We start from the raw sequence: 25,717 nt of genomic DNA on the forward strand, positions 1-25,717 counted from the left end.
GCCTCGTTGGCTTTGATGAAAGGGTATTACACATCGTACGTACTTAACATGGGTGACGGTTGTAATATCTTTTCCCTGATGTCAGTTACAGCTGCTGTCCCATTTCAGGCAGGTCAGGAAAGCCCAGACACCCAGCAAGGGAAGCGTGCTCTGAAAGTCAACCACAGGATGCTTTTTTCCCCTACGTCTTTTACTCTCGGTGCCGTTTCATAAAAAAAAAAAAGATTTAAAGAAACGCATGACGGTTTTTCTCAGCTGCAGTTTGGACCATAAACTTCGCTCTCTTCCATTGTAGGCTTGGGTAAGACTAAGCCAGCATTTTTGAAGATCCCAGAGGCAAGAAGGGGCTCTCTCTCTCTCTCTCTCCCCCTCCCCTCCTCCGAGCTCCCGACGTGCTGAGATCTGAGAGAAAGGCCACGGTTAGGCTGCAGCCTGGCAGGTGACAGCAGCCTCCAGAATGTGGACGTGAAAACCTTCTGAGGGAAGCGAGAAAAAAAAAATGGCACTTTTTCAACGCCTCCCCCTCTAAGACCCACACCCCAGACAACTACCTCAGACAGTCTCTTGGGGTCTCAGGATCAGAACTGTGCCTGAGGCAGCCGACTGGCTTGAAAAAAAAAAAAACAACCCTTGATTCTAGGGGAGACTTGCCAAAGTTGTTGCTAGGTTCCATGTGGAGAAAACATTTGCGTGAAGGAACCCGCCGCTCCCGGACGAGCAGCCCGACGGCGAGGAGAAAGGAGGGGGGCCCCCGTGGAATCCCGGGGAATTTTCGGACAGCCTGGCTCTCCCGAGGAGCAGGGAGACGTCCTGGCAGCCCGGGACGGACAGAGAAGGAGAAAACTCCGGACGGATTGCCAGAGTGTTTCAGTCCTTGGTGCGCTTCCCAATCCCGTTCAGAGAGACACCGCGGGCAACTCTCAAGCAGCCGCGAAAGTGCGCGCAACATACAAGCGCTGCTGATACACTCGTTTGAATCACTTCACAGATCATTTCCTTTGCTTTCAAACGGGCACGCCAACGCTCCCACACGAAGCCACCGTGAGTCACTTCTGTGCCGCGTTCTCACTTCCTTAACCCACGACGCCTGTGTCCCCGCCGCCGGGCACCTTCCTGCTCATCTTGTCCTTCTGCATCCGACCTGCCTCCTACGCAGACCGTTGGTCATTTGATGCAGTCGGAGACCGGGTCCGCTGCCTGCGATTTTTACCCCTAGCGTCGAAATTGGAGAACTGCCTAAGGAATGGGGTTTTCAACCGCTCTTCAGCAACTGGCGTTTCACAAATAGTTCTTTCAAAGAGCCTCGTTTCATCTGAGCAAGCATTTGCTGACTCACTCGGGGAGCACACAGCTTCCAGGAAGTTTGGTTGGCAATAGAGGCTGGCTAAGAAAACCAAGGCAATTGTTTTTCCATTATTCCATTACCAGCTGGCAGAGAGGATAAATACCGAAATAGGAATTTCTCCTTCGACATGAAGTCATGGAGACCACAGTGAGACGGGCTGGTCCTGTTACCGTCTGTCCCTCTCAAGTTATTGCCAATGCAGCTTGGTTCGAGCTCACGGATATCGGCTACGAGTCTTCAGCTCCTGCCCCCTGCTGTATCACTGGAAAGCAGTTCCACGCCAGAACCCAAAGTACGCTCAGCGGTAGAGACATCAGCTCCAGGGGCACCTGGGTGGCTTACTCGGTTGAGCGTCCAATGTTGGCTCAGGTCATGATCTCCCGGTTCGTGAGTTCGAGCCCCAGCTCGGAGCCTGGAGCCTGCTTCGGATTCTGTGTCTCCCTCTCTCTCTGGCCCTCCCCTGCCTTCTCTCTCTCTCTCTCTCTCTCTCTCCAAAAAATAAATAAACATTAAAAAAAAGAGAAAGAAATCAGCTCCAGAACAGATTTGATCACTGAAGATACAAAGGTAGATGCTACTTAGAATTTCAAAATCATTAAAGTCTTTCCTGAGGTCTGATTTTAATAAGAGAACCCAGAAAGTGAGCAACCCATTCTGAGAGAAATAGAAGGGATGGCTGTTATGATTCAAGCCTTTACGCCCATATTTATTATAACATGATTGTGTTTCCATTATAACCTTATTAGAACAGAAAGGAAATGCTGGATATCTGAAATTTACTCATCAGCGTTACAAGACAAACAAAAACAAAAGGAAAAAAAAATGCAGTTCAGCAGAAACCGGGACGTTTTTATGTAGCCTTGTCCTGAGCTGGCTGTCCAGAGAAAAGATCAACTCCAGCCAGACATTACAAATTCCTCAGAATTACCCAGAACTCCACCTCAGGCTGCTTAGTTAAGAAGTGTCCTCAGAAATACCTCATTCAATGGCATTCAATCCCAAGTTGACTTTTACTTATTGTGTGTATGTATGTGTGTGTGTGTGTGTGTTTATATACATTATATGTTTAAATATATACATATATATTTAAGTTTATTTTTATTTATTTCGAGAGAGAAAGAGAGAGCAAGCAGGGGAGGGGCAGAGAGAGAGAGAGGGAGACAGAATCCCAAGCAGGCTCTGCACCATCAGCTCAGAGTCGGAGGTGGGGCTCAAGCTTACAAACGTAAGATCATAACCTGAGCCCAAGTCAAGAGCTGGACACTTAACCGACTGAGCCTCCCAGGTGCCCCAAACTTACTGCTTACATTTTAAGACTTGGCATCAGGTTTGCAGAGGGGGTAAGCTCTTCATGGGCAACTTTCGGAAGGTGGATCCACCTAGGAACTCTGAGATACTTGGTTGTTAGGTGACATAAACCCAGTTCTCAGAAAGTGTCGGAGAACAGTCTAGAAGTGGTTGGACCCTGAATTTAAATTTTTGGCTAGGAAAAGCTTGGGAGACTCTCTGAAGATATTAAAGGAAAATAAGAAAAGGTGTGGCAGGATCTTTACCTGAGAAAGACTGTCCTGAACTAATGTAGATTTGACCTAAACTATTTAAAAGAGCACTAAATGTGAATAGAAATTCAGTGTACCATCTTGGAAGTTCAAGGAAGCCGGAATTAACCTCAAGGGTAAGCATCAACCACACTGTTGAAGTTGTTTCTAAGGGGGAGAAGAGCTTGAGAGAAAAAGTAAGCTTGCGAAGCATCCTCTTTGTAGGACTGACTGTTGCTGCAGCAACCCACAAAGTTAACGGTCTTTCCAACACACCTTAGCGCCAAGCTGAGGCATGATGGGAAAGAACAACTCACGGCCCCTGCGCCCAAGGTCTCCACTTCTGCATCCGCGTGACAGGACACACTCGGGGTATGCTTGCTTCGGGTCGGGCACGCTTCGCTTCCGAGCACCTTATTCCCACGGATGACTCCGTTCCCATAACGACCGCGAGGAGGTGACGTTTTCTCCGTTTTATAGGTGAGGAAACTGAGGCTGGGCTAAGGAACGTGCTGGGCCAGCGTTCGCCTCTGTCCTCTTGCCCTGGCGAAGCTGCCCTTCTTGCCTGCTCCGTTGAAGTGAATCTGGGCCCTGTGTTTTCCCTCCGCTCGCGGGCACAACGCTAAGCTTTGTCGGTAAAGGAGACTGAGACACTGTGGGAGAGAAGGGTGCCGCCTTCTAGGCCTGGGGCAGTTTGCTCAGCGGGCTCCTGCGGGTCAGGCTGTGGCTGCTTCCCCAGCTTCCCCCCCCAGGCAGTACCAGAGCAAAGTAACATGGCTCCCTGTGCATCTTAGAGATCCGGCTTCTGGAAAGTTCCAGAGGGAGGATTTTCAACCAGATCCATCAGCAGGGCATCGCAGGAACGCCTGTCACCTGTGGAGCCACAATCATCCCTCTGCATCCTATCTGCTCCTTCCAGGACACTGTCGCTGCCACCTGCACACTTCCGAGTTTCCTTGACGTCTCACTCACCAATCCCTCGTTACTCCAGTCCCGTTATGGTAAATGGTTGTGGACATCATGCTTCCCCGTCCGTCCGAGTTGCCGTGTGGTTTCTCTCTCCTGACTGGATCCAGACCGACACCCTTGCCTAAGGGCACAGACCGGGGAGCAGTGCAGCCAAGACCTGAATCCGGAGTCTTCTCCTGACCATGTTGTTCGATCGTCTCCGGCTGGTGGGTTCTGATACAATGCCCCCAAAGGACAAAGCACCAATTCATCCCGGAGGGCAGGGCAGAGGGGACGGTGTCAGGAGAGAATCTGGGGTTTTTAAGCAGTTTTCTGGCAGATACAGAAATGAAAGGCGTTCCAGAAAAGGGGATGGTCTATGCAATATTGGAGGAAGGATGGGGACAGGGGTGCCGGCAGGGCCTGGCTTCTCCCAAGCCTGCTCTCTGGGGACGACCTTCCTCCCCCGGGCATCAGGAAGCACGGGGCTCCTGACCTGGGCGCTGGGGCGGTTAGAGGAGCAGGTCAGAGGCCATTTCTCACCGAGTGTCATTCATAGAGGCTGCTCGGTTTATAAAGCAGAATACACAACAGCGATACTTTAATTTTTGTAATAACTGCATTTATTTCCATTTTTGATAAAAACTAGTTAGGTTCTTAACTCCCCGAACACACATTTATAAATATTGAACAATGTCAATCGTTGGAAGGACAGACGGCACAGCTGGAGCCATCGGGCCATTTTTGGCGACCCGGCCGGCTTTTGTTTTGGGAGGAGGGGGGCTTTGTGGTAAACACTGAGGTCACCTATAATTTTTTTCCCACCAATTCTGCTCTCCTGGCTTCTGTGGAAACAGAGTCTTTTTCTAGAGGAGGACTCAGAGCGGGGTGGGGTAGTGAGGGTGCCCTGGCCACCCCAGGTCACAGAGGAGAAGGCTGTGTGCCCCTGGCCTCTGGCAGAGCGCCCACTACCTTCCAAGGTCAGCTTCTAGCATTCTGTGGCCCACACAGCCAGGGAATTTTGAAGAATAATGGGTGCTAACTTGGAGTTTGCAGAACTGGCAAAAGTTGGGATTGATACTTAAAAAGTGATAGATTTAGGTCCCCAAATTTGATTTAAAAAACAAAACAAAACCAATAACCCCCCGGGATCTAGGCCCATGTGAACGGATAAGGCCTCCCCCCACCACCCCGGTGGGATGTGGCTGAAACTCCAAATCTAAAAGTAAGTCCCAAAGTGGAAAAATGAAGGGGCTGTGTCTAGAGGTTTGCATCCCACCGGTCACCCCTCTAGAGTCTGGGGACCCATTTCCTCAAGGGTTACTGTTCTTGTGTAGTTTGGGTAAGCAATTCAGGAAGCTAGGTTTTCCTTTCTGAAAAAAAAAAAATCCAAAATACAATAAGTTTTCATTTCATGAAGATGATGCTACGTTTAATGGTTGATCCAGCGTTTGAAGTCATCTCGGGTCCAGGTAGGGGGTCAGCAGGGCGGCCTGTGTTTAGACCGCGTTCCTTTGAAGCAGCTGGTCCAGTAATTGCTAGGGAAGCAGGAGACAAACATGTGAAGTTCAGGTTCAGCATCTGTGAGCCACGCACACATCACACCTGCTGGGGCCAGGCCATTACCTTTTTGAAGACTTCAGCACGGAGTCTGTTACTCTGTAAGATCACTCTTTTCTTTTGTTCTTCTTTTTTCCTTTTAACTTCCGGCAAGTTATTATAGATTCTGAAACAGATTCAGAAAACCTGTGGAATGGTAGCAAGACAACGTGTGCCTGTGGGGGAGCTGTGTCCTGTCTTGTCGGCAGGCTCTCCCTCTACAAAGAGGAGCCCAGCTGCAGAGGGGCCGTCTCGGAGCCGGGAGGCGCCCGGACCCAGCGCTGCCCTACCGGCTCTGTCTCCAGAACAGGCGGTGGAAGCTGGGACATCACCAGTGGGCAGCACCCCCCCCCCCGACCCTGGGTCAAAGCTGAGAAGCCAGCTGTGGGAGTGACCGTCCCTTCTTTGCCACCTCCCCCTCCCACTGTCTAAGACATGCTTGTTTAAAGCGAGAGATTCCAAACCTACTGCTTTGCCCCTCCGTGTAAACTTGCCCCAGGTACCATTTTCCTACAATTTTTTTTTACCTTCCTGTGACTTAGAAACAGAGCGCTGAATACATGGAAGTAACAGGAATTGTGCTGGAATAACACACACACACAAATGTGTATTTACCTCTTAACCTGATGCCTTCCTAATCAAACTGCTTCCAAATACGTCTCAGGCATACGTATTATGCTCTTGTCCTGGTGTAAAGTGAGGAGTTTTCAAGGGAAGTGGGGCCCAAGAGACCTTCTTCTGGACCCTTCCTTCCTACCTCCTAGCGGGAGCTGTTTGCATACTGACACCAAACAATATTTCTGTGAGAATCCACAGACACAGTAGAGCGGCTGCGCCTGGGCTTTTGGGTTTTGCTAGATACATGGTACGTGGATCAACACCTTTTTGTCATGTTCTTTCATGTCTGAAAGCCAGACAAAATTTGTTTAATCGGTTCCACTGTTAAAATAATAATTAACGAAGTATAAAAACATTAATGATGACAAAATTAGCAGGTGACGTTATCTTGGTTTCTGAGCACCGGGCTGACCACCTGACGTGAATGTTCTCAATCGTCACAACAGTCGAGAGAGGCACGCAGTGTCCTGCTTCCATAGGAACGAGGAACCCGAGCCCCAGCGAGGCCGGGAGACTCGTGTGAAGTCTGTCAGCTGGAGGATGGGCTGGGCTTTGAACCTTGGTCTGTCCATCCCTACACAGCACTGTCCCCCGACCAGGTAGCAGAAAACGTCTGGGAAAAGCTTATGCCGTTGACACGGTTTGAATGAATAAATGAACACACGGTTGCCATATCCAGGAACTATTCTAGAAAGGGCCAGGGAGAGGGCTGTAAGGAATCAGCAGGCAAGCTGAATGTCCCAAAGTTCCATGGTGGAAATCCCTTCAGATGCACAGAGACCGTCTTCCTGACACCAACCATCTGAATCATGTGGGCAATTTCAGATAAAAATTCCGGGTCTCACTCCTAGGGGCCTGGATGCAGTATTTTGTTAAAAGGACTTTCTAAATAACCTACGGTATATCCATACGATGCACCCCGTGGCAGATATTTAAGTGAATGAGGAAAATCATCCATAACTGTATCTTTTGACATAGAAAGACCCCGCAGACATAAAGTGAAAAAAGGCTATGGAAAAAATATATATAATATGATGCCATTTATGGTTAAAAATTGGACAATTGTAGGGGCGCCTGGGTGGCTCAGTCAGTTAAGCGTCCGACTTCGGCTCAGGTCATGATCTCGCGGTTTGTGAGTTGGAGCCCCGCGTCGGGCTCTGTGCTGACAGCTCGGAGCCTGGAGCCTGCTTCGGATTCTGGGTCTCCCCCTCTCTCTGCCCCTCCCCCACTTGTGCTCTGTCTCTATCAAAAATAAATAAAACGTAAAAAAAAAATTGTAAAAAATGGATAATTGTAGATGTACAAATAAAAGTCTATTTTCAGGCACAGAAAGGACACACAGACAGCTGATAACCGTGGGTCTCTGAAGAAAGGCCTGGGTGCAGGGACGTGATGTGGGGGGAAGACAGTTGGTCATGGGGGACTGTAGTTTCATCTCCACTGTTTGAGTTTTTAAGATAAAAACTACTAACAAAGAAAACAAAAGAAAAGAAAGCTCTGGTGAGACTGAGGACTGAGGGCCAGGGTCAGAGCCCATTCAGGGCACAGAGTGAAAACCCCAGCACTGACTCCTTCCAGGGGAGGCACCTCAACCTGGCTTGTGTGTCCTCTCCGAACCTCAGTTTCCTTTTTCGTAAAACGATAGGACGATCCTGTCCACCATGAGTGCCGCCTTGAGCTCTATCATTTTAATTGCAAGGCTCCATAATAGCAGTTTGGGGTTTGGAGACTGGGAGGGAGAGAGTTGGCTGAATTTTTTCACTGAATTGAAAAAGGAATACTTTTGGCCTGAGGGTATACACAACCCTACACTTCTAAAACAGCAAGTCTGAAAACCCAGCGGCCCTGTAAACCCCTGGCTAGAAGGCGGTGAACCAGGTTGCTAATGGGATGGCCCCCTTTCTCCTCCCTTGCACGTTTTCACTTACAAAGGGGTTCCCTGCAGATGCCGAAGTTGGCTAATTATCACAGAAGCGATACAGTCATGGTAAAAGCAGAAATGCTGTGCCTGGGCCGTGGAGAAACACATTCTTCCTATTTCCGTAGTTTCTCTCAGCACACTATCAGTTTGGTTTAATTATTACAGCTCCTCCCAGCGCTAGATACTTTATGATAAACTGATGACATTTTACTGGCACGAACTTGGCCGACACTGCCGAGTTATAACATTTTGGTGACGAGGCCCGGGGCTCAGAAAGAATGGCCCCCTTTGTGTGCAGCAGGTGGGTGAGAATTAGTAGGGGTCTAGGGCAGCAACCAGCCACACAGAACAGGGAGAGCTAGCTTGTGGACAGTGAGGCCTCCAAGCCCGCCGGGGATGGAACAGCGGGAACACCCAGCGCGTGGCCCTCTGTGGCTTTGCGGGCTCCCACACGCCAGCGGCCTCCAAGTTTGGACTCCCTTCGGCAGGCTCCGCCACCGTCCAGGCCCTCAGGAGAAACCACCTCTGTCCTCCTCCCGAAATTACCTTCAAAGGTGCACCGCAACCGACGGCTCCTGCCCACAGAGACGATGAGAGCGTGCAGAAGCGCTCCCATTACGAGCCTGGGGATCTCTCAGACACCAGTTACCGGATCAGTTCAGAAGCCAAGACCCACCGCTTTCCCGAGGCTTTTCCAAGAACGGCATTAACGTTCCGAGGTGCGATTGGACAAACGCACTTCTTTCAGCCAGCTTCTCAAATTCACGGCCAAGAAGACCTCAGACCTTAGAGGCAGAGCTGACAACAATGGCCGCTCTGGACGGCACTTGGATGCGTCGGCCCCCCCACTCCGCCATCTTCCCCCACAACTTCTTGACCTCCAACCACCACCAAGTACCTTTTAGATCGCAGGTGCATCTCCTTCTCCGAAATGTACCTTTCTTTGGGTTTGAACAAGTTATCTGGAAAGAAACAGAAAGATTAGTTTCAGAAGCTATGGCTATCGCACATTTCTAGAGAAACATTACAGTGGGCCCAGGACGCACTTGGTTATTGAGCCTCAGTCTAAGCCCCCACCTGTCACAAACACTGCAGGGCTCAGTGGACACTCACATACCACAAACAGACTGAAACTGACAACCAGCAGGTTGGTCTTGATGACAGTTAAACGCGGGCATGAAGTACAAGGTCAGCGTCTAACATACCTTGTAGACAGTGACTCCTTCGTGTGCTTCATCTAGCAACATTCCTAGGGTGCGGGGGGCAGTGCTACGGTGGCCCCAAAACGTGCTTCAGGGTCACCTTGGGTACGGGTGTCTGGTCATTTCACCCACAAAAGATCTCCACACTAGGTTTTTGGTACCTCTGAGGACAAGGAAGTCTCCCAGCTATCACTGGAGCATTTTGAGAGCAGGGGTTGATACTCATAAGTGGGCCCCCGCCCCTCAGGGACATTCAGCCTCTGAATCCATTCTCACGGCGGGAATACCCCTTTTTAGAGTCGGAAAGGCAACGGACAACAACATAGTAGGAACGCCTGTCTAGGGTCCTTTGAGAAAGTGCACAGTGACTGAGAATCACTATGAGTCTGGAATGTTTTCAGTGTAAATACATATTACTAATTACAATGAGGTTTGTACATTAAAAGTGGTACGTATTTTACGGTTTATTTATTTATTTTGAGAGAGAGAGAGAGAGCGCGTGTGCACGCAGGCGGGGCAGAAAAAGAGGGCAAGAGGGAGATCCCCAAGCAGGCTCTGCACTGTCAGCACACAGCCCAACGCAAGGCTCGAACTCACAAACCGTGAGATCGTGACCCGAGCTGAAAGCAAGAGTTGGACGCTTAACCGACTGAGCCACCCAGGCGCCCCAAAAGTAGTATGTATGTTTTCAAAACAGCGTATATGTACCTTTTTGCAATAACTTAAATCCCCACGATGCTCTCCACCCTATGGATTAACCAAGAGTCGGTCACGCAAAAATACTCTTGGGGTACGTGTTACATGGAGTTACAGCTGAGAAGCTGCCACGCTTTCTGAAACACCTAGACAGTGACCAGTTTACCCCTTCCATTGAGCAAAGCAGGCGCACGACGCAGCATCCTAGCTAAGTGTCACACAGTTGAAAGGGGCTCCTTGGGATCCCCAGCAAAGACCCCATGTGTCTCTATTAATCTCCATGTGGATCTATCCCCTCACTCAGTAGAGCCACGCAAGACTTCTCGGGCTTACAGAATTTTCCATGAATATACACGAAGGGGGGTGGGTGAAGAGAGGGATGCTAACAAATTTGTCCCCTCTGGAGAAAGAAAACACTGGTACTGGTTTACAAGTTGCAAACAACACAGTGGCTGAGCTTGCAGTCTGTCTGGTTACTCAACGCAGAAGAAAAAATGGCACCATTGCTAAGCTTCAAAGGGAAGACTCAGAGAAGAAATACGAGAGGGGTCAAAACAATCAGAAGAATGTTCCCAGCTAGAGGGAAATGTCCCCAGTGTAAAGGAGCAGCCAACATCACCGCGAAGATCTCCAGGGTGCCTCCCAGCAGCCCACACCTGGCCTTCGCTCCAGGTAGGACCAGACCAGAGTGGAGAGCCTCAGACACAACCTAATCACTTTCCCAAGGAAATGGGGGTGGCACCTCAAGGTGGGCACTTATGCGCTTGGGTGAGCACTTGTATGACTGGTTGAAGACTCCCACTCAGGCGAGGAGAAGGAACCTCTACAAAAAATTAGCCTCAAACCTGGATTAGCACTCGCTCAGGAGCCGCTCAAGAGTAGAGGGAGGTCAACCCAGACAGACAGACGGACAGACAGACAGTGTTCCAAGGGAATACGAATACAAATTGGAGTTGTGACTTTTTTTTTTACAATCTTAATCCAATTGTACGCCGTCTCCTCTGGGAAACCAGATTTTTTTTTTTTTTTTTTTAAAGCTTGTTTCTTTAGAGCACCTGATACCACAATGGAGCTTTGGTTTTGTTTCCAAGAGGAAACAAAAGCAAATGCGAGCTCCTTGGCACCTCCACTGTTTTGTTTTCTGGACTCTTCGTGGCCTGCTGTGCCTCTGCGGAAATTTGAATTCGGGGCCCAGCAGCCCCGTTAGGTACAAAAAACAAGCAGGGCTCCGTCCAAGAGGGCGCGCCCCAGCTGGTGGGCTCCACCCACGCTTTAGGAAAGTGTCTGCTCCTCGGCTGCTGACTTGAGTTTTCCTAACAGCACCAAACACATCGGATGAACGGTGAGACCTTTTGTTCTGGTGGGGAGGGAAGAGAGAGGCGGCAGGTCTATGCCCCTGGAGGAAGTTGTGTGAAATAAAACAAGGGTGTCGCTAATGGCTCCCAACCTCACCGGGGCGAACAGAGCCCGGCCTGGCACTTTGAGAGCCGTGTGTCACATCCGAGGGGTCCACGTTGTTATTTACAGCAGGACCGCTAGGGTTCACTGGACGCCTTCCAACCTGATCTCCCCTGACCTGCACACCAACCCTGTGACATGCGCGTGATTTTTTTGGGCTTTAGCGTCCAGGTAATCAGACTTCAAAGAGCTGGGTTTCAGCCCGAATCAGTCCAGCCCCGTCCACACAGGCTCTTGACCTCAGAACACTGCTGCTAATTCGTACTGCAGAATCCATATTTTGGGGCATCCTGATGAGTGCCAGCTCCCTTCCCATGAGATGCACCCAACCTTTGTTTTTCTTATCCTCCTTCCTCCTACATCTAATGAGCAACTCCTACGTCACCAGGGGAGGCTCAGAAGAAAACAAAAGTAGGTAGGATCCTGCCAGCATGAATTTCATTTGTGGAGGGGGGGGGCCAGATAATTTACAAACTGGCCACAAAGAATCAGGCAAGTGCTCTGATGGCCACATGGTAGAGGGGGGCCGGGGCGGTCGGGAGGGCCCCTCGGGGGAGGAGGTATTTAAACCACAACCCAAATGGCCACAAGACCAGCAGTGGGGAGGCCTGGTGGGAACCAAAGAGGGAGGGAGGAGGGCACGAGGCGCGAGGTGACGTCAGGCCAGTGGCTGGCCCAAGATCAAAGACAGCAACATTCTCCCCCCAGGTCACCCTTGACAACCACCAGGGGGCTTTGACCACGATGCCCGCGCGTGGGCATTGGAAACGTGAACCCCAAGCTCCAGGTGATGCTAACGTGCACACAAACTGGGAGGCATCCGTACTGTGCTCTGCAGGCCTGTTTTTAGGGGCTTTTTCTCCACAGTGAGAGAGACAGAGAGCCACGTGGGGTTCACACAGGAGATCCGACGTGTGTTGTTAGGAGACGACCGGTGGCTGTTCATACACAAACCAGGTGGAGGAGGTACAAACAGGCCGAAGGGAGCAGATCAGGCACTTGGGGGGGGATCCTGGAAACGGCGGTGCTCCCGGGGCCAGGAAGCAGGTGGTCTCCAGCCTCAGGGACACTGCCCATGTGCAAAGTGAGGTGCAGAGAGGAATCAGGGTGACGCCCAGGCTGTGCGCTGGACTGGCCATTCATGTGATGACTGTTAATGCTTTCACCTCTTCGGCGCTCTGGTGAGACACCCGGGGAACTAAGCCCAGGGTGAGAGCCAGATAAATGAGGCCTTTAGGGGCCAGAACCGAGGGTCTGTGTGGGGTCCAGGGCTCTGGGGGAGACTTCCGAGCAGCAGACAGTTAAGCCGAATGTTGAAAAAGGAAGAGCTGTCCCCAACGGTGGAGAGGAATGAGGCAGCCCCACTGGGACCCGCCTGCAGCCAGAGATGGTTTTACAAGGACAGGTGCAGGGGACCCGTCTGGGACCTCATTTCAGGGAATAGAAACCATCCTGCATGAGCTTTGCTCAAAAATACAGCGAAATCGCATCTATCCGTTCTCTTGGAATGAAAATTCTGCCTTTATGAAATTAAAGTGACGGGCGAGCACAATTTTCAGCCTGCTTACTGGTCTTTTATGGATTTTCCTTGAAGCTTTGTTGTTCTAACTCACTGATACAGAGGAAAGAAAACCATGGCTGTAGTCACTTCTCATTAACATTCAAATCGAGGAAGTTTGGGGTTTGTTTTCAGTTTTTTCAATAAAATGACTAAGGTAAATTGCCCATTTCTGTATTTCTAGAAAGTCGCGCCTGCGCCCCCCCCCCCCCCACTCCCAATCTCTTGTGTCTGGCTCATTACCGTAACCGAGCCATAGGGCCTGTGTTGATCATTTAATTTGCAAGGCCAGACATGCTTCAGCCCTTACCTGTTTCAAAATCAGCCAATAACCAGCTACCAAGATTTTGGTGCTTCGGAGGCTGCTCTGGGAGAGCAGCTGAGTCAGAGCTGAGCCCCAATACCCCGTCAATCTCTATAAATACCTGTGGGTGTTTATTACAGCCCTCACCTCCTACATGTGAACACACACACACACACACACACACACACACACACAGATGGGTGGACTCCACATTCAGGGGGCTCTCAGTATTGCCAGGAGGCAGCAAGGATCACCCAGACGCCAGCAGATTGGTTGTTTATGGGGCTGGGGTTCTTTTTCCTGTGCGCACAGAGCCCTCATCTACCGCTCTGATTGCAAAGCTTCATTTTCCCTATTGAACAAGTAATCTAAATGATAATCAAGTTCACACTGGATTTATTACTACGATGCCCTCCCAGAAGCTCATTTTCTGCAGTCACCCTGAGCACTCTGAAGAACCCTCCAGGCACTTGCTTCCCTTACCTTAGAAACACCAAAACCAAGGGATGCCTGTTGGAGAGAATCCAGCAGGGAGCCAACAAACCACTTTGGAGTGTAGACACCAAGTCTACACCTCTCAGAACCTTCTATTAGAGACAGGGCCTCCCAAAAGGAATGAAAATGGGGTATGTTTGGGGGCAACATCTCCGAGGATGTTCTCTAAAAAAAAGGCCCCCCAAATCTCGTGTTCTGAGATCACAAGGCTGCTCATTTTGCCAGTGAGCTGTTCAGAGCCAATGAGCAGCTGAGCCTCCGGCCGCTGGAATAATCACATGGTGGTTTTCAAGAGTTGAATCTCATTACTTGCGCCTCATTTCTATCCAGCTCCCTTCAATGGGACCTCTAATCTGCTTGACAGAGGCAACAGCAAAGGGGGCTCGCTTGGACTAATTAGCCCTCCAGAAATTAAATGATACACATCACACCGGACAAAGGCAACAACTGGAAAGACTCTTAGGCGGCTTGCTTCCGAAGTGCTCTTGAGATGATGAAGTCTTGGGCTGGATAACCGTTTCCCATTTTTCTCAGATCTGTTCTAGCCTTCGGTGGAATCCAGCTCTGAATGACAGTTCCACACCGTGAACAGCCTGCTCCGGGGGCCCGGAAGGTGGTGGACGCGGCCCAGATACTGGCATTTAAGTGAAAGCGATGCTCGTCCCAATCACCACCCGGCCACACAACAGAGAGGCTGCTATCAGAGTGTGCGAGTGTAGTGAGGCTCTCAGATCCTTCTGGCGAAGGCATACAACATTCAGAAATGAAAAATAAACCAGAGGTCTCCGGGGATCATCCGTTTCTCTTTGCAGGCTCAGTGTGAGAAGCAGAGTACGAAGCCTCCTGGTTAGAGAAGACTCACTCGTTCTCTTCTTGGAGAGCTCAGCTCCTGCACAGAGATTCACCCCCGAGTTCAGAGCCTGAGTGCGGCGATGGCACGGTGATGAGAAGGGCTCACCGAGAACGCAGGCGGATCTTCATAACTGAACTCTTTTTTTTTTTTAAGTTTCTTTTCTTTTCTTTCTTTCTTTTTTTTGAAAGAGAGGTAGAAAGTGAGTGGGGGAAAGGACAGAGAGAGAGGGAGACAGAATCCCAAGCAGGATCTGCACAGTGCAGAGCCCGATGTGGGGCTCGAGCTCACCAACCGGGAGATCGTGACCTGAGTCGAAACCAAGAGTCGGGCACGCAACTGACTGAGCCACCCAGGCTCCCTGTGATGGGAGAACTCTTGATTCAACATGGCGCAGACGGGGTCCGGGGACCACAGCTCCGGCTCCCCCAGCTGAAGGAAACAGATCCCCAGGTCAAACATGTCTATTAAGAACAGTTTTGGAGATAAATGGAGTCTTTACGCAATTCCCTGGTCAGATCCTGAACTCGGACCAAAAGCAGCAGCACAAGCCCTCAGGGGCTTTTCCGACGTGGCTCTAGACTTGGTTTCCAGCTGTCTGCCAGACCAGCTCTTACCCCAAGTGGCACGAAACCCCTTGAGGACAAGGGGGGTGGATTTCTTGTACTCTGTTTGCTTTCTCACCACCCCCCCAACACCCCTGCTCCTTTCCATCCACACTCCATCCCTGAAGCCAAAGACAAATTTCCATTTATTACTTCATCACTCCTCAAAGACCCAGCAAAGGATAAAGGGGCCCCAAGGCTCTCTGTTGGCTCCCACAAAAGCCACGGGGACCACAGAGGAAGGCGAGCCTGTGTCCGCGAGGTCTCTCCCCTGCATCACTCCTGTCTGAGCTCTTGGTATAGACAAGCCCCCTCCTTCTCCCATTATGTCACACGGTCACGCTTGTGACATACTTTCCAAAGGGACTACCTGGCTCCTCTTGTCTGATGGACATCGTGCTGGGTACCAGCATGATGGCATTGGTGCGGATGCCAGGGGAACCCTCACGGTCTAGGCAGGGCCTGTCAACGCACAAGCACCCAGTGGGGCAAAGCCGAACACAGACTGCGAAGCCGGCACCACAGTCTGCTGCCCAGAGGTCCCCACGGCCCTCCACCCTTGCTTCCTGGCACTGCTAGACCAAAAGAATACAAGCAAGGAGGGTAAGGCCCCCCTCCCGCCGTCCCAAGTGGCTGTGGGAAACGGCAGACTTACACTCTGGTTGGGGTTTCCTTAGCAAACCATGGTCGTTCTTTCTATAAGCAAAGATTCCTAGAACAACATTTCCAGAGTGAACTCTCAAGAAGTAGATCAAAGCATACCAAGGTAAAAACAAACAAACAAAAAAGTTTAGGGAAAACAAGGTTGAACAAATGTAAGCAGTCTTCATTGTTGCACAACTTCTCAGTGCCTTTAACAGTTGTAATGCTGTTTTCAAAGTTATTATTTGTAGCTAGAGGATTTAAACTCTATTAGAAAGACAACCTGGTGTACTCGCCCCCACGTTTTCTTTAAAAGGTGTGTGTATTCAAAGGCAAGTTTAAATTACTCATTTATTTATTTTTATTTTTAAAAAAATTTTTTTAACGTTTATTTATTTTTGAGACAGAGAGAGATAGGGCATGAATGGGGGAGGGTCAGAGAGAGGGGACACAGAATCTGAAGCGGGCTCCAGGCTCCGAGCTGTCAGCACAGAGCCCGACGCAGGGCTCGAACTCACGGACCGCGAGATGGTGACCTGAGCCGAAGTTGGACTCCCAACCGACTGAGCCACCCAGGCGCCCCTAAATTACTCATTTAAAGGAACTTTAACAATGGCTCAAATCACACTCTTCCCCATAAGACAGCAACAGTTGGTGAAAGTCTGAAAGATTAACTGTTGATACGAGAGTCATTGTTTGCTCCAATTCCAGGGTTTCCCAGGATTTTTTCAAGAACCACAAAATATGGTGATTTACAGATGATGAATAAACTTTCCTTCTCATTGCCAAGTAGATTTATGTCCTCAGTGTCACTGCAAGGTTTACTACTGCACTGCATTGTGGGATAAGAGGGAAATCATTTGGAAAATAAAATCCAGGCAATCGAGAAAAGGAATATCTCTGAACCAGGGAGAGTCTTTTAGCTAAATCATGCTCCTTGTTTTCTTTGCAGGCTGATGAAGTAACAATTACTTTTATCTGATAAGCGCATTTAAAAACTCCTTTGTGAGTAATGGCGGGAGAACTACCCCCAAATATTTATTCAGATGTCTTACGGAGAAACATTCACGAGATCAGACCAGGCAACGACGTGGGACAACGGGGCTGGTGCTCAGCTAGCTGCGTGATGAACAGCACATTTTTATTACCGCGATGACTTCCCCAGCCATCTCATATCTGCTGGGTCACTTCTCCAGCTCGACGCTCTGGGAATGCAAATTAATTTTAATGCGCGCTCCAGCCAAGAATCATCACTGAAGGCAGATCTGCTGGAGAAGGAATTCTGCAGCGCCTTCCGGAGAATTCCGTCCCTCTGCTGGTCTGTGATTTGAATGGCTCTGACTTGGATCACCTTGGGAAGTGTGGATAATGCAATTCAGATTAATTCGGGCGCGGGAGGGCTGCGCGCCCACCGGCATTTACAATCTAGGGCGATTTGACTAGCACGCCCGCAGGACCGTAATCCAAAGTGAAGACGGTCAGGAGGGTGGGGATCCGGAGAGGTGCAAGACCACGAGCGCTCAGATGGAAGAGGGAGGGGGCGGGGGAGTGGATGGGAGTATCAGGGAGAGCTTCATGGAAGAAGGGGCTACTCCTCGTGGGTCTTCCACACATTCACGGGTTGCGGGGACAAGCTGGGAGGGCCACAGCCACAGCGATTCACAAAGAGCTAAGTGTGCATCACCACGTGGTCCAGGGCGGGCACGGCAGGAGGCAGAAGGAAGAGCCTTGGGGGCAAGAGATTAAGGAAGAGGCTGGATTTTGTAGGGCAGAGACAAGTAGAGACAGATAAGCTTTCTACCAGCGGGTTTAGGGACCCTGAGGTAAGGAAGGACAGCCAATGAGACCAGCTGAGCAGGGTTGGGTGCAGGGGGGCAGAGTCAGGCTAGGAGGGGTCTCGGTCGCAGGGGTGAAATCCAGGAGGCTCTGGGCTGGGTCCACAGAGGATAGTGAGGGTTGCCGCTGACTGCGCACCTACGAGCTACAGGTTCTGTGCTGTCTATGCCTGTGGGTGCCAACCCACCTAGCCCACCCTATGTCCGAGGTCGCCATACCTGATGCTTTCGGTTCGTCCCGCCCCAGATTCATCCTGCAAGGGGGAAGCAGGGACTAATTCTGAAACATTCCAATTGCCCGGTGAGGGTCGGCCCGTGAACACGACCGACCCCCGGGACCCAGGGGGCTGCATGGGGATGATGGTCCACAGCCTAGGTAACCATGGTGACGTGGGCAAAAGAGCCCTGACGGGGGAAGGGAGGGGGGAGGCCCTTAGACGGGAGAGTCTGTACCCTCAGAGGCCGAGAGCAAAGCCTGATTCCTGCCTTCCTCCTTCGGCTGCTTCTCTCCCCTTCTCTCCTCCACACTTCAACAGTCACCGCAGTGTATCCATTCTGCCCAGTTGCCATCATCCCGCATCCCACTGCCCTGCCCTGGGACTGCCTACCATGACCCGCCTGGGGCTTCCGATTTGGAAGCGGCATCTATGGTCACCCCCCTCGATCTGCACCCCCACTTGGCAGTCTAGTCCTAGCCAAACTGACACCCTGACAATTCTCTCTGCTGTGACGTTACACCCTCACCCACCCCCACCCCGCACCACCGTGCGCGGTCTCTACCTATCCCAGCGCGGCTCCGAGGTCTCCCCATCAGAAGGCACCCCCAGCCCCAAGTATCGCCTGCACCCTTTCCCTACGAGGTGGGGAGGCCCGCGAGACCTGGGACTGTACTGGGCACACAGCGGGTTCTCGAGAAAGGCTTACTAACAGGTGGATGAAAAGGCTTTTCATGTCACTTGCCACAGCCCACCGAGAGGTGGCCCAGGAGGCTCCCGGCGAGCAAGCGGACGCGTCCTCACTTTGAGAATTCAAACTCCAGCCGGCGAGACAGTAAAGACAGGCCGGGCTGTAGGCAGGGCCTTTATAATGCCACGTCCTTGTGGCTCTCTAGTCTCAGCTGTCCACGAAAATCCCCGTCTACAAAGAGGGAGCCCCGATAACGCTCACACACGTGTGCACACACATGCACGTACACGCTTGTCCCCGCCCTGAGGCCTCACAACTGCTCAGAATCCAAGGGTCAACAGGAAGCCGCATTGCGCCCCCCCCCCCCCACCCCGGCCTTCGCCGTAATAGTCCCTGCAGGTCAGGCGCTTCCTGGGGCGGCCGCTGCCGGAGCAGGTGTCTTTCTGCCAACAGAGCGCCCACCCGCGCCTCTCCGGTCTGTCCTGGGCAGACCCCGCCGGGAGGCAGCGACCCCAGCTCAGAAAGCAAACCCGAGTCCTCCTTCTAACCGCCGTCTTGAAGCCGTAGCCGGAGTTCGTGCACGCATATGACCTGTTAACTAATTTCGCCTGGAAGAAAGACATCTTCATCTCACTTTTAGCATCTTGCCAGCGGACAGGCGGAAGGCAAGATGTGCAACGGAGACTCGTTTCACGGGGCTTAAACACTTCCTCTCACTTGCCCCAGCTCACACGAGGCTCTGGTTTCAGAAGTTGTCTGATTTCACTTGACCCAACACAAACAAACAGGAGCCTGAAGCTCTCATCGACACATAAATACCGCAGGGACGAGCAGAACGGCCATAAAATCCATGCCCCAAAGTCCTGCCCACGGCATCCTAGCTGCTGGGGCGAGCTCAGAACTGGGGGACTACGAAGGGTGCTTCGGTGATTTAAAGCTGTGGACTGGGTCTGATCACCTTCTATTACATACGATTTTAAAATGTTCACGTGAATATTTAAATATATTCGTAAATGTATAGATTTAAAATTGTAAATATATTTTGAATATTTGAATATTTAAATGATCTAAATATCCTTTAAAGATTTCATTTAGGGGCGCCTGGGTGGCCCAGTAGGCTGAGCGTCCAACTCTTGATTTCTGCTGAGGTCATGATCCCGGGGAATCTCGGGATCAAGCCCCACATTGGGCTCTGAGCTAAGCATAGAGCCTGCTTAAGACTCTCTCTCTCTCTCTCTCTCTCTCTCTCTCTCTCTCCCCTTCTGCCCCCTCCCTCACTCGATCTCTCTCTCTCTCTCTCTCTCCCCTTCTGCCCCCTCCCTCACTCGATCTCTCTCTCTCTCTCTCTCTCCCCTTCTGCCCCCTCCCTCACTCGATCTCTCTCTCTCTCTCTCTCTCTCTCTCTCCCTCTCTCCCCCCCTTCTGCCTCCTCCCCCACTCGATCTCTGTCTCTCTCTCTCTAAATGAAAAAGTACGTATATTTCATTCAATGTGACCTTGTAAGGAGACCTGCTTAGGGGAAAACACCACAGTTGGATACTGTAGTGGGTAGAATTACGTCTCCCCAAAAATATATGTTCAAATCTCACCCCCCACCCAGTCTGTGATTGTGACTTAACTCAGAAATAGGGTCTTTGCAGAAGTATGCAAGTGAAAATGAGGTCATACTGGATTAGGGTGGACCCTGCTCCAGTGACTCATGTCTTTCTAAGATGAGGAAATTTGCAAAGACACATAGACAAGGGGAGAAGGCCATGTGAAAATGGAGGCAGAGAAAGCAGTGATGCATCTATAAGCCAAGGATTGCCAGAAGCCACCAGAAGCGAGGACAGGGGCATAGCCATGAATTCTCCCTCTGAGCCTCCAAAAAAAAAACCCAATCATTTTAGACACCTTAATTTTGGACTTTTGGCTTCCAGACTCTGAGAGATTAAATTCCTATTATTTTAGCCAACCAGCCTGTGGTCACTTTTTTAAAGGTTTTTTTTTTTTTTTTAATGTTTATTTATTTTTGAGAGAGAGAGAGCACAAGCAAGGGAGGGGCAGAGAGAAGGGAGACGCAGAATCCCAAGCAGGCTCCAGGCTCTGAGCCGTCAGCACGGAGCCCGACGCGGGGCTCGAACTCACGAACCCTGAGATCATGACCTGAGCCGAAGTCGGATGCTTCACCGACTGAGCCGCCCAGGCGCTCCCGGCCTGTGGTCACTTCTTAAAGCAGCCCTAGGGATGACCGACGGGCATCTCCCTAATATTTGAGATGATGGTGGTTCTAGACCATTCGGCACCCACAGTGTGGCACAGCCAGTAGGTAGCTGGCCCCGAGGATGAGAACCCCAGCTCTACTGCTGCTGAACAGCCCCGCCCAGAAGAAGCTCCTGAGCGTCTCTGGCCTTCCATCTCTTCCTACGCAAAGGACGGGACTGATTAAAAAGGAAGCTGATCGGATGCCGTCTTTTGTATGTGGCTCTGTTGGGCTCTACAGTGGCATTGCTCTATGTTTGTTGGCAACATATTTGTTAACTTAACCATTTTGAACAAGCAGGATCTTCAAAACTATCAAGGCCAGCCGGCCCGCACATCATGAGCACCCCCGTAGCCCTTCTCCAGACAAGGGGAGACGTCAAAGTCCCCGGGGCGGCGGTGGGGGGGGCTCCCACTGGTGGCCGATGGCTGGTTCCTCGTAGTAACTTGAGAAGTCTGCACCGAACCTAGGTTTCTCTCTGTCGAGCCAGAGATTCTGGTCCCTGGGGGAACACGCCCAAATGCAGCCTGGATCTGCCAGGCAGCTTGAAAATGTGAGACACATGTTCAAAGAGGGGAACTTTCCGCACATTCATTTTGTCGACTTTTTTTTTTTTTCTCTTTTTTTAAGCACACTGGGAAACAGCAGCAGGTGTTTTCCTGAATCCTCTACACAAGAAGGACGCATCCTTGCCTGGGTCTTAGGACCCGCAGCGCCCCGGGTGGATGAAGGAGATAGCCTGTCCACGGGCACTGCGGAGGTGAGCAGGAATTCTGGGATAACACCCTGTGTCCTCCGTCGCCCAGGCTCCCCCGAAGGATCTTGGTAATGTTTGCGAAGCTGCATTTTATTGAATATGGTTATTTCCCTAGAGGACTTTTATCCAGATTTATATGCATGATTTCACCTCCTGGGGGCCAGAACGTTTTCCTAGGAAGAAAGATCTTGTTCCTCTATCCAAAGGAATAAAATGGAGGTTTCCCCAGGCCTCCAGATTTTAAGATTTGAGTTGGCAGGCCATCAGTATGGGCTCCGATGTCTCCACTGTTGCCCTCAAGCCTTCCTGTTATTCTTCCTGGTTTAATAGTCTGTTTATAAGCTCCATGAAGGAAGGACCAAGTCTAGTCTGGCTCACTGTGCTATCCCCACCTCCCAGCATGGTGCCTGGCCCAGAGGAGATTCCGGAGAACCCCCCGTCTAATGAGCGTTCGAGTGCCGCCCCTCACGGGGCCAGCCTGACACTGGCTACACCGTGGGGGGGAAAGCTGGCCATCCGCGCTCTGCACTCACAGCAGGAAAGGGGGTTTCAGGATGACAAATGTTGATGTAGACAAGCTGGAGTCAACCTCTCACCCTGAGATCTGTTTTGCAATCTACGAAGGGCAAAGGGGATCTCTCGCAAATGTCTGTTAGGAGCCAAGAATTTGAACTTGCTACCCTGGCTGCTAGAGTTATGTGGCTTCCTTCCCAGCTGTAGTGGTAAATCTGTGTCCCAAGCTGGTTCTGCTGAATTCAGCACCCTGTATCAGCTCCCGCCACGGGCTGGCTCCCAGGGCAGGCTTCAGGACAACACGGAGGTTTGGATGTGCGGCACAAACCCGCGTCCTGTGCGTGTCAGGGGTATCATGTGCATCATCACCTTGGATGAAGGTCCTGGTCCTCCCAGACACCCCGTCCCACTGCCACCCCCCCAAGCCACCTGCAGCTTACCGCTGAGAGGGTGGGGAACCGTGAACTGCTTCTTGTCGGCGCGGACAGGAAAGACACTCTGCTTCTGCGCTAGGTTCTCCTTCCGCTGGGCTTTTCTCTGCTGTATCATGTGTTCAAGCTTCTTCAGCCGTTCTTGTGAGCGAGAGATGAACTGGGGTTTACGGACCTCCAGCGCTTCCTAATTGCAGCGAGAGAACATCTTATTGTTAAGAGAAGGGACCCAGAACGGCAATATATCCTTCTGATTTGGTCAAGAACCTGATCAAAAGTACAACACTCGGGGCGCGCCTGGGTGGCTCAGTTGGTTAAGCACCTGACTTCGGCTCGGGTCATGATCTCACGGTTCATAAGCCCAAGCCCCGCATCAGGCTCTGTGCTGACAGTGCAGAGCCCCCTTGGGATTCTTTCTCTCTCTCCCTCTCTCTCTCTGCCCCTTCCCTGCTCTCACTCTCTCGCTCAAAAATAAAGGTAATAAATAAACTTCTTTAAAAAAAAAAAAAGTACAATGCTCAAAGACCGATAGCCCCAGCGTGCGAGCACACCACAACTTTTTTCCGGGGCCTCGTGTAAAGACCATCACAGACATGTTGATGGTATGGGGCCTGGTGGTCAGTCCTGGCCAGCGTCAAGCATGACTACCAACCGGCAGTAAGGTTGTGAGTGCAAAGGCATTCCTTCTCTCTGTCAACTCATTCGCTTTCCAACAGACCCAGACCTGAGGGCCCTAAACTCCATATTCCATGGGTGGGGAAGGAATGAAGGCATTATGAGTCACTTGCTTCTGCTGGGGGTTGGAAACCTCAGGCACAGACCTAGATCATCCACCCAGCGTGAAATATGTGCCTGTTGAGCAGAAACAGTAATCTTGGCTAACGGGAACAGCGTCTCCTTCCAGGAAGAAAATGTTGGCAAGGTATCTTTGCCTATGCAAAACGGCCCCGCAAGCTCCAGAGACGGGGTCGGCATGCCCACGTTTCCAGCTCAGCCACATCCCTCACTGTCCTCCCACCTCCACGCGTGCACTAAGCCACCTCCCCAGGTCTGCTGGAAAAGAGTGACCACCGCCGCTGCATTCTGATGGTTTATGTGGCTTCACTGTGTCGGGGAATCCCCACATAGCTTGTGAAAGGCAGGGAATATATTCCCATTTGACAGATAGAAAACCTGAGGCTCACCGGCGGATCCCACGGTGACCCTCAGCTGAGAGACCCCTACGTTTTTCCCACGCTGCCTTTCGTGCTCTTAACTTGCTACTCCTTGATCACCTCGGTTCAGGTGGTTCCTGGGCCTGGAGTAACACGCCAGCCACGCCCGTCAGTCAGAGTTCCAGCCGCTGGGGCTCCCCGTTCACCCTGAGCATCGTGGCACTTCACAGACCGCCTGGTACAAGTGATTTGCACACACTGCTGGCCATGCTGGGCCGTGAGCTCCTGGAGGGCGGGGGCCGTGTCTTACCCCCACCGTATCCTTCGCAGCCGCTACCCTGAGCTCTGCACATAGTAGGTTCTCAGCAAAGACCCTCGGGACGTGCTGCCGTGTCTGACCCGTTCCTCTGCCCGACTCCTCCTCTGCCCGGGTTCCCGGGGGAGGGCAGCTCAGGTTCCATCTGTGTCACGGATGAGGCCCTGGCAGCTGTGCCCGGGAAGGAATCTTCTCGGCTGGTCGTTCTCTATGACGCACTGGGGCCTGCAGAGGTAGCCCCTGGGGACAGCTTAGGGGCCCAGCGTGGCTGCTTTGGGGGCATCCAGAGTCTCCCGCCATGGACCTACCGAGGGCCCCAGGGGTGCAGGGACCAGCCGATGGCACCATGTCCACATCTGCAGGGAGGTTTATAACGTATCAAGTGCCTGCCTAGAAGGTGTGCCCCACTATGTGACACGCCGTTAACGGAGGCTTTGTCTTATTTGTGTGCCCTTCTCATGTTCATATCTCTGTAATTCTGAACTTTAAAAAAAGCATACATATTACGTCAACAACCACAACCCGAAAGAGACACCAAAGGAAAGCTTTCATATCCTTGAGCCTGTGGCCGTGTGATTTAGAGCAACCTCTTTAATCTTTCCAAAGCTGAATGTCCTTACATGCAGACGGGATTGTAGGGACCCCTGCTTCATGAGGGGTGCTGGGAAGATGCCCGCTCAGCGTCACTCAGAACCGCTCAATAAATGCAGTCATTGCTGTGACCATTGTCACTATGGATATTATGCAATCCTCACTCTAGCTCAGCGGAATAGGTATCGTTTCTCCATTACTCACACCGTGAAACGGAGGCCCAGAAAGGTTAGGGGACCTGGCCAGAATCACAGAGCCATTATGAAGGGGTGGGGTCAAGGCTCCAGGGTCAGAAGCGGAAGTAAGATCGGGCCCCCCACGCACTCCCCAGGGAAAGGTCTGCCCTTGGTGGGGATCAAGCCGGGGTGCACAGAAGGCCTTACCTGCAAGGTCAAGGAACCTGCAGGTGTTTGCTGATACTCAGAACAGTCTTCTGACAGGTCAGGGGTCTCTGGTCGCTCGGGGGGCGCTGGCTCGGGGGGCGCTGGCTCGGGGGGCGCTGGCTCAGGCTCCTCCCTCTTCCTGCACTCCTTTATTTTTACAACCAAGTCGCAGCACTTGTAATCTCCTGGGAGAGAAGATTGAGAATTCCATTTAGAGGGGCAGCAGGATTTTTGCCTGGCTTCTCGGTGCCATTAGACACAGAAGACAATTTCGAGAGAAGACACCAGTAGGTCACTAATGGGCCTCGTGAAGCTGACGAGATCGTGCCTCCCTAGACTCCCCAGCTGCCCTGGTCACGGGGAGGAAGGTCTCCAGGCAGCCAGACTTCACGACCGGTTAATTACCCCATGGAGGTAGTCCCCTGGCTTCCAGGGTTCAAAATGCCTTTGTTCATAAGAAAAAGAAACTTTTCCACTCTGTGCTTCACATTAAGTGTGTACAATTATCACAGCTCAGTCGTTTGGGGGCAGCGTATTAATTTATCTTCTGTTTGCTACACTAATGATGTGAGACGGAAAAGCGGTATTCAATTATTTATCCCTCCCCCTTCATTTGCCAGGGACTACCACTGGCTTCCCATTTATAATTGGAATTCTCTCTCTCTCAGTGCTGGATCTGGCCACCTCCTCCGGCCCTTTCGACATCCTCCCCGTGGAAGAGGTCAGGGGAGGCCTTGACTCACAGGGCAGCCTCTGGCGTGGGGAAGGAGGGATTAACGTATGTTCACCGAGCTCTCACTGACCAAGGCT

The 25,717-nt window shown here is 51.4% G+C and overlaps 1 protein-coding gene across 2 annotated transcripts in view; it reads right to left on the reverse strand.

Moving 5' to 3' along the window:
- Window positions 1-4,992: 4,992 nt before the first annotated feature.
- CUNH10orf90 (chromosome unknown C10orf90 homolog) overlaps window positions 4,993-25,717 on the reverse strand; it is a 217,676-nt gene continuing 196,951 nt past the window's right edge. For both annotated transcript variants that reach the window (XM_047072756.1, XM_047072754.1), the window contains 5 exons: window positions 24,908-25,092; window positions 22,473-22,650; window positions 8,868-8,931; window positions 5,458-5,557; window positions 4,993-5,369 (listed from right to left, as the gene is read on the reverse strand). In XM_047072756.1, coding sequence (XP_046928712.1) covers window positions 5,331-5,369; window positions 5,458-5,557; window positions 8,868-8,931; window positions 22,473-22,650; window positions 24,908-25,092 — 566 coding nt within the window. In that variant the 3' untranslated portion in view covers window positions 4,993-5,330. The remainder of the gene's footprint in view (window positions 5,370-5,457; window positions 5,558-8,867; window positions 8,932-22,472; window positions 22,651-24,907; window positions 25,093-25,717) is intronic.

This window comes from Lynx rufus, unplaced genomic scaffold, assembly GCF_022079265.1.
Source record: "Lynx rufus isolate CCGP_SWC_20201006 ecotype Redwood Valley unplaced genomic scaffold, mLynRuf1.p SCAF_11, whole genome shotgun sequence".
Lineage (NCBI taxonomy): Eukaryota > Metazoa > Chordata > Mammalia > Carnivora > Felidae > Lynx > Lynx rufus.